At 33.4% G+C, this 8,042-nt stretch overlaps 1 protein-coding gene across 1 annotated transcript; it reads left to right on the forward strand.

The window, feature by feature from the left end:
• The first annotated feature begins 2,055 nt into the window (after positions 1–2,055).
• On the forward strand, positions 2,056–5,751 carry LOC105107700 (Leucine-rich receptor-like protein kinase family protein). Its single transcript, XM_011001721.1, has 2 exons — positions 2,056–3,921; positions 4,017–5,751. Exons 1-2 carry the CDS (start codon positions 2,378–2,380, stop codon positions 5,491–5,493), a joined length of 3,021 nt encoding a protein of 1,006 aa, XP_011000023.1. The 5' UTR covers positions 2,056–2,377; the 3' UTR covers positions 5,494–5,751.
• Positions 5,752–8,042: the final 2,291 nt, after the last annotated feature.

Here is an 8,042-nt window from a genome sequence, read left to right on the forward strand (position 1 = left end):
TTAATGTTTGTTTTTTGTTTTTTTCTTGTATTTTAAAAATAATTTTATTTATTTTATTTTTAATTAAATTTTTTAATAATTTTATATTAATTTTTTAAAAAATAAAAAATATTACGTTATATATTAACCTAAAAAGTTAACCACTTTTATTTCACATTTTTTAAAAAATAAAAAATATTACGTTAATATATTAACCTAAAAAATTAACCACTTTTATTTCACAAAATCCCCAACACATGTATAAGATTGTGCGGCGCAAAATGAGTATGCTGCCTAACTACTTGTGGATTGAGAGATACGCAAGTATCCACGAGCTACTTGGCCAGCCTTTGAAGGACTAAAATAAAAAAAGAAGAAGTTGTTGTATCTCACTAATATATCATTAGTCAATGGGAATATTTTAGTGTGAAATGGAATCGATAAGAAATAATTGAGGAGGGATAATTATTATTTATAATTTATTTTTATTTTTTAAAAAAATTATTTTTTAATATTAAATTTATTGGAGATTGAGTTTCATAATTTATTTTCTCTTGTTTTCTATGAGATTATATAATCTTATAACCTAGATTATAAGTTTTATATGTTAACTCGATTAATTCAAGTTTTTATAGGTTCTTTTTTGTAATTGAGTATTTTTTTTTAATTTTTTTTTCATCAGTTGATTGATTAAGAATTAAACTTCATAGTTTGATATGGTTTGTTTTATATAAAACTATTATAATTTCATGACCTAGGGTAATAGTGGTGAGTTAAATTGAGTTGACTTGAGATTTTTTTACATATATATATTTTCATCATCTAATGTTGGATTAATTAAGAATTGAGTTTCATAATTTATTTTAATTTACTTTCTATTGAATTATCTTAATCTTATAGTTAAGTTTAGATATATTAACTAGGGTTAATTCAAGTTTTTCTTATCTTTGTTTTAATTGATTTTTTTAATTTTTTTATTTAATATTGAGTTAATTAAGAATTGAATTTCAATATATTTTTTAATATGCTGTCTCATAATCTTGGTGGAGGATTTTACATGTTAATATAGATTGATCATGATCGATTTAATATGTTGTTATCTTAATTTTTCTTTAAATATCATCTTAAAAAAGTTTCTAATTAAACTATTTTTTTAGTTGTTTTTGAATTATTAAGTTAATTAGATTTATTGTTTTAATCTCTAAATGATTTTTTTTGGTGAAAACACATTAATAGAATCTAAATATTTTTTTTAAAAAAATTCAATTTCGACCCGTGAAAAAACACTACACAAACATATTGTTAATTAAGTAGAAAAATCCGCTCAAATATTTTAACATCAACATGATAATACCTGGTGTGTTTTGAGGGTAATTAAGTATCTGGTTTCTTCTTCTTCTTTTTTTGTTGGATTACAAATGAGAGGCTTGAAATTGAGCTTGAGGTTTTTCTACCAAAAAAAAAAAAAAAACATTTATCAGTATCAGCTGAGTCACGATTAATTGACATTTGGAGCTAATTAAAATAGGAGTCGCTGTCACTTGATAATATCTGATCACTAGTACACACTATCTTTCACAACTATTGCAAAAGAGCCACAAACCTTAAATGGTGTGAAGTTTGAGGCAAAGTACGCATTTCCAGCAGCAAAATAGAAGTAGCAGCTTGAGTTAAAGTACGCATTCCCAGCAGCTAAATAGAAGAAGTAGCATGAGTTATCATTATTATATGGAAACTAAAAGTTGAGTTGAACTCGTAACAGCAGTGTCACGAGCTGTTAAATTACTGAAATTTCAAACAAAAAGTGAAGAAGGAAGGCAAACAATAAAGAAGCAAGAAGGTGCTTTAAGGAACGACAAGTTTGGTGGCAACAGAGACATGTTATGCAGCTTGGAGACAAAAGAAACGACTCGGTATGCGTTGGGAATCTGTCAAGACTCGAGATGAGGAGACCCATGCAAAATGCTGGACCCAATGTATCGGTCTCAGCGGTCCAACCTTGAGCAAAATTATTACCATGTAAAGGAAATAACCTCTAACATTCCCCTTTCTTTAAGCTTAAGAGGTATTTTTACTTCACAGTTTGTTTAATGTTTTTGTCTCTCACCTCCTCCTCCTCCTCCTCCTCCTCTTGGTTTGTACAAGGCGTCAAGGACCACTAGATAGACTCCATTCTGGAAGGGGGGAAAATGCTCTCTATCACACTAACTTTCTCGTGAACACACAGTTCATGTAACATCCTTTTCTTTCCAGCTAGTACATGCAAACACTAACAGTCACTCATACTAGATTTCCTTTTTCAGTAAGTATCTCAAAAACTTATGTCTGATTTCTTGGTATCTCCATAACCAGGAACCAGGTAGAGAGAGTTTAGGGTTGTTAATAACTACTATTAGAGATGGGGTTTTCCCATTTGTTGTTGTATTTCCTGGTTTCTTCAGTTGCTTCGCTTAGAGGTTGCACCGGAAGTGATAGTGTGCCGATACAGATCAATGATGATGTCTTAGGGCTGATTGTTTTCAAGTCAGACCTTAGGGATCCATCTTCCTATCTCAGCTCATGGAACGAAGATGATGACTCCCCGTGTTCATGGAAGTTCATAGAGTGCAATCCCGTGAGCGGCAGGGTTTCTCAAGTCTCACTCGATGGGTTGGGATTATCAGGAAGATTGGGTAAAGGGCTCCAAAAGTTGCAGCATGTGAAGACATTATCATTGTCCCATAACAATTTTAGCGGTGACTTTAGTCTTGAGTTTGGTCTCATTTCAAGTCTTGAAAGTCTTAACCTCAGTCACAACAGTCTTTCAGGCCTCATTCCATCTTTTCTTGACAATATGAGCTCCATTAAGTTTCTTGATCTTTCTGAGAATTCATTCTCAGGACCACTCCCTGATGATCTTTTTCGAAACTCCTTTTCCCTTCGTTATCTTTCTTTAGCAGGGAACTTGCTTCAAGGGCCAATTCCTAGTTCACTATTGAGCTGCTCTTCTTTGAACACCATCAATCTGTCCAACAACTATTTCTCTGGCGACCCAGATTTTGTTACTGGGATTTGGTCATTGGAGCGGCTTCGAAAACTGGATCTTTCACACAACGAATTTTCAGGGTCCGTGCCACGAGGGGTATCAGCCATTCACAACCTGAAAGAGCTCCAATTACAGGGAAATCGCTTTTCCGGGCCACTACCTGTGGATATTGGACTGTGCCCGCACTTGAATAGATTGGATTTCAGCAGCAATCTTTTTAGTGGAGCACTGCCGGAGTCTCTTCAGAGGCTGAGTTCAATAAACTATTTCAGTTCATCCAAGAATATGTTGACAGGTGAGTTCCCTCGGTGGATTGGTAGCCTGAGCAACCTGGAATACCTGGACTTGTCAAGCAATGCTCTAACTGGTAGCATCTCATCATCCATTGGTGACTTGAAATCACTGCGCTACTTGAGTTTGTCCGATAACAAGCTCCTTGGCAACATCCCCGCCTCAATCGTTTCCTGTACGATGTTATCAGTGATTCGGTTGAGAGGTAACAGCTTTAATGGTAGCATACCTGAAGGCTTGTTTGAACTAGGGCTAGAGGGAGTAGACTTTTCACACAACGGATTGACAGGTTCAATTCCATCAGGTTCAAGTACTTTCTTTACATCTCTTCACACACTGGACCTTTCAAGGAACAATCTCACAGGACATATTCCTGCAGAAATGGGTCTCTCATCTGATTTGAGATACTTGAATTTGTCCTGGAACAACCTGGAATCAAGAATGCCACCTGAGCTTGGCTACTTTCAGAACTTGACAGTTTTGGATCTTCGAAGCAATGCTTTAGCTGGCTCAATTCCTGCAGATATATGCGAGTCTGGAAGTTTGAACATCCTTCAATTGGATGGAAATTCATTGGTGGGCCAAGTCCCTGAAGAGATTGGAAATTGTTCGTCACTGTATTTGCTGTAAGTCTTGTATCAATTCCCCCAAAGCTCCAACTAATGGATTATTCAATGCTTGTTTACATACCAAATGTGAATTCCTTTTATTTTCTATGTAGGAGCTTGTCCCAGAATAACTTGAGCGGTTCCATTCCCAAGTCCATTTCAAGGCTAGACAAGCTCAAGATTCTGAAATTGGAATTCAATGAGCTGACTGGAGAGGTACCACAAGAGCTTGGAAAACTGGAGAATCTCCTGGCTGTAAATATATCCTATAACAAGCTCATAGGCAGGCTTCCTGTTGGGGGCATATTTCCAAGTTTGGATCAAAGTGCGTTGCAGGGGAATTTGGGAATTTGCTCACCCTTGTTGAAGGGACCATGTAAGATGAATGTTCCCAAGCCTCTTGTCCTTGATCCAAATGCCTATGGAAATCAAGGAGATGGTCAGAAACCAAGAAGTGCATCCTCTCGCCCGGCAAGGTTCCATCACCATATGTTCCTCAGTGTTTCGGCTATCATTGCAATTTCAGCAGCTATATTCATTATGTTTGGAGTGATACTCATAAGCCTGCTAAATGTATCTGTCCGGAAGAGGCTTACATTTGTGGACCATGCCTTGGAAAGCATGTGCTCGAGCTCTTCCAAGTCTGGAAATCTAGTCACAGGCAAGCTGGTCCTGTTCGATTCGAAATCATCGCCTGATTGGATCAATAATCCAGAATCACTCCTTAATAAGGCTGCTGAGATAGGTCAAGGAGTATTTGGAACTGTTTACAAGGTCTCACTGTGTTCAGAAGCAAGGATGGTAGCAGTTAAAAAGCTCATTACATCAAACATTATCCAATATCCAGAAGATTTTGATCGAGAAGTTCGAGTGTTAGGAAAGGCAAGGCACCCAAATCTCTTGTCATTAAAAGGGTATTACTGGACTCCTCAGTTGCAGCTATTGGTATCAGAATACGCACCTAATGGCAGCTTACAATCCAAACTCCATGAAAGGCTAACGTCTACTCCACCTCTTTCATGGGCTAACAGATTGAAGATTGTGCTTGGAACAGCAAAGGGACTAGCACACTTGCATCACTCTTTCCGTCCACCCATCATTCATTATAACATAAAACCAAGCAACATCCTTCTTGACGAAAATTTCAACCCAAAGATTTCGGATTTTGGACTTGCAAGGCTCTTGACAAAGCTGGATAGGCATGTTATGAGTAGTAGATTTCAGAGTGCATTGGGATATGTGGCACCAGAACTAGCATGCCAGAGCTTGAGGATCAATGAGAAGTGTGATATATATGGTTTTGGAGTCTTGATTCTTGAGCTAGTTACTGGAAGAAGACCGGTGGAATACGGTGAGGACAACGTGGTGATACAAAATGATCATGTGAGGGTTTTGCTTGAACAAGGTAATGCCTTGGACTGTGTAGATCCAAGCATGGGGGATTATCCTGAGGATGAGGTAATGCCAGTGCTCAAATTGGCCCTTGTGTGCACCTCTCAAATACCTTCTAGTAGGCCTTCCATGGCAGAAGTGGTGCAAATATTGCAGGTCATCAAGACCCCAGCTCCACAAAGAATGGAAATTTTCTAAGATGTGATCCAAATATGTTATTTAAACTTTCTACTACTGCAGAAACAAAGGCATCCCCTTGTTTTTCTCTTTATGTCTTGTTCTACCTTTTCCTTTAGATTTCTGTTTGAATTTTTTTGTTTTTGGCTGTTTAGTTGTTCCTCCTCCCCTCGTTGCTCTGGCATCCCATTGTCCTCAATGAAACTAGTCAATAATTCAATAGGATGCTCAGTGTGGGTTCACTTTCATTATTTAATGTATATTATGTCTTTTGCCTTCCTTGTCGATGACAGAACAGGGGCTAGACTTGTCCTAATACTATATTATCACTAAAAATAAAAATAAAAAAGCTGTGGTGAAATCACTTTTTACACACATTTACTACACACACACACACAGAGAGGAAGAACAGTGGATTTATCATCTTATCTTTTTTTTTAAAAAAAAAAAAGTGTAGGCGAATGACGAGATAGAATTGTTTTTATAATGGGATCATTTTGACATTTGAAATTGATCAATAGAATATATAATTCTTCCTTTTGTTTTTACATTGTTAAATTATATTAATGCCTTGGAAGAGAGAATTTGTTTGTTTGCTATGGAGGGATAATTTTGTATTTTTGTTTTATTATTTTATTATATACAATTAAATTATTATATTATCCTGGAGTAAGGAAAAAATTTAACAAACATCAAGGGATTATCATATTATTTTTATTTATTCAAGTTATCTCAAGTCTTTTTATTTTTTCTGTTTTAAAATTTATTTTTTAAAATAAATTTTATTTTTAAATTAAATAGAATTGATTTATTAAATATAGATGAATGTTAATGTTATTTAACTAACAGCGGGAATTATTATATTATTTTATGTTTGAATTAAATAAATTTGATTTTATTGGAAACAGTTTTGATAGCAAAACATTGACAATGATATCAGATAATTACAAATTGAATCATAATTATAGCAGCCAGTAAAGCTGCTTGGCATCAAACAGCTTTATTCCATTGCTGGCATCCTCACACTGCCTGGCATGAGGAACAAGGTTGATCAGTCTGGCACGTACAGGATCCATGGCTTCAACCCTAGACCTTGAGCTACATAGCCAAAAGTAGACCAAGAACTAGTTCTTCTGTGTTCTGGATCACAAATATAGTTTTAAGTTTGATGAAACGCACTTTAGAAGTTCTGAGGCTTATGCAGGGGATATTTCAATCCGCAATAAACAAATGAAATTCTCTTTATTTTATATCCAGTTACCGATTGTTCTTGAGAGGGTCCAAGTCAGGACGGAGATATAAATTTTAGATTGTAAGAGTTATATTAAAATAAATAATTTAGTGGAGCCAAAATTTAATTTTTATTTTATTTTTAAAGCTAAAAATATAGTTTATTGAAGGGAGCTGGAAAAAAAAATTGAATGGGAAGGAATTCTTACTACAAATTCAAGTTAGCATTAATTATTTAATTAATTATATTTCTTATTTCATCACTACTATCCTTGTAGCTTATTGATGATTGTTTATCTTTTAATTAGCATAGCAGATTATTGTTATTATTATCATTATTGTTTGAATGAGAAGGAATTCATGCTGCATATTCAAGTTAGCATTAGTTGTTTAATTTATTCTTTTTCTTATTTCATCACTTCTATTATCCTTATCCTAGTAGTAAAGATGGTTTGCTCCCATCTTAGGTCAAAGAGTGATGAGGATTTATTAATTTTTTGAAATATATGAAATCAATGTGAGGGGTGTATTTTTAATATACCTGAAAATAGTTAGTTTTAATTGACAAACTAATACTAAATTATCATCTTCAATATATATATATATATATATCACAAGTTTCAATTCACTCAAATCTAATAAAAATGTTGAATTTAAATTCATAAAGAATTTGAAATCTTTTCTGATTTGTGATTAAAATATATAAATTTTCTCGTTATATTTTTATTATTCTTACAACATGAATTTTTTTTGATGTACAGTTTAATTTGTGAATATTTTTAAAGATTACTTTGGCCTCTATTTTTTTTATTTTTTCTTACAGAAAAAAATCCTTAACTAAAAGATATTTGATTATATATCATATGTTATAATAGATATAATTTAGTTCCTGATAACTCCTTTTCAATTAATTTTTTACATGCCAAATCTTAAGCTTTGTTAAATCATATATATATATATATATATATATATTACATGAAGAAAAGGTTTTATTATTTAAATTAGTATACCTATTTCAATTCACTTAACTCTTATCTTATCCATAACTCATTTAAATAGTTTGATTAATTTCGACCAAATTTACCATTCAACATGTAAGGACTTAGCTGAAAGAAATTAAGTCTTGAATTAAATTATGTTTACTATAAAATGTTGAAAAAATATTAAATTATAGGATGTGAAAATGATGAATATATATATATATATATATAATTAAAAATTATGGATTGAGTGGTTAAGTGGTATGTCTTTTTCTTGAACTTTCTAAATTGAAATCCTAAAATAAAAAATTAAATTCCTTGTACGCACTAGATAGGATGTATTTTTGGAATTGTTAAAAA

Source organism: Populus euphratica, unplaced genomic scaffold, assembly GCF_000495115.2.
Source record: "Populus euphratica unplaced genomic scaffold, PopEup_1.0 scaffold170.1, whole genome shotgun sequence".
Taxonomy (NCBI): Eukaryota; Viridiplantae; Streptophyta; class Magnoliopsida; order Malpighiales; family Salicaceae; genus Populus; species Populus euphratica.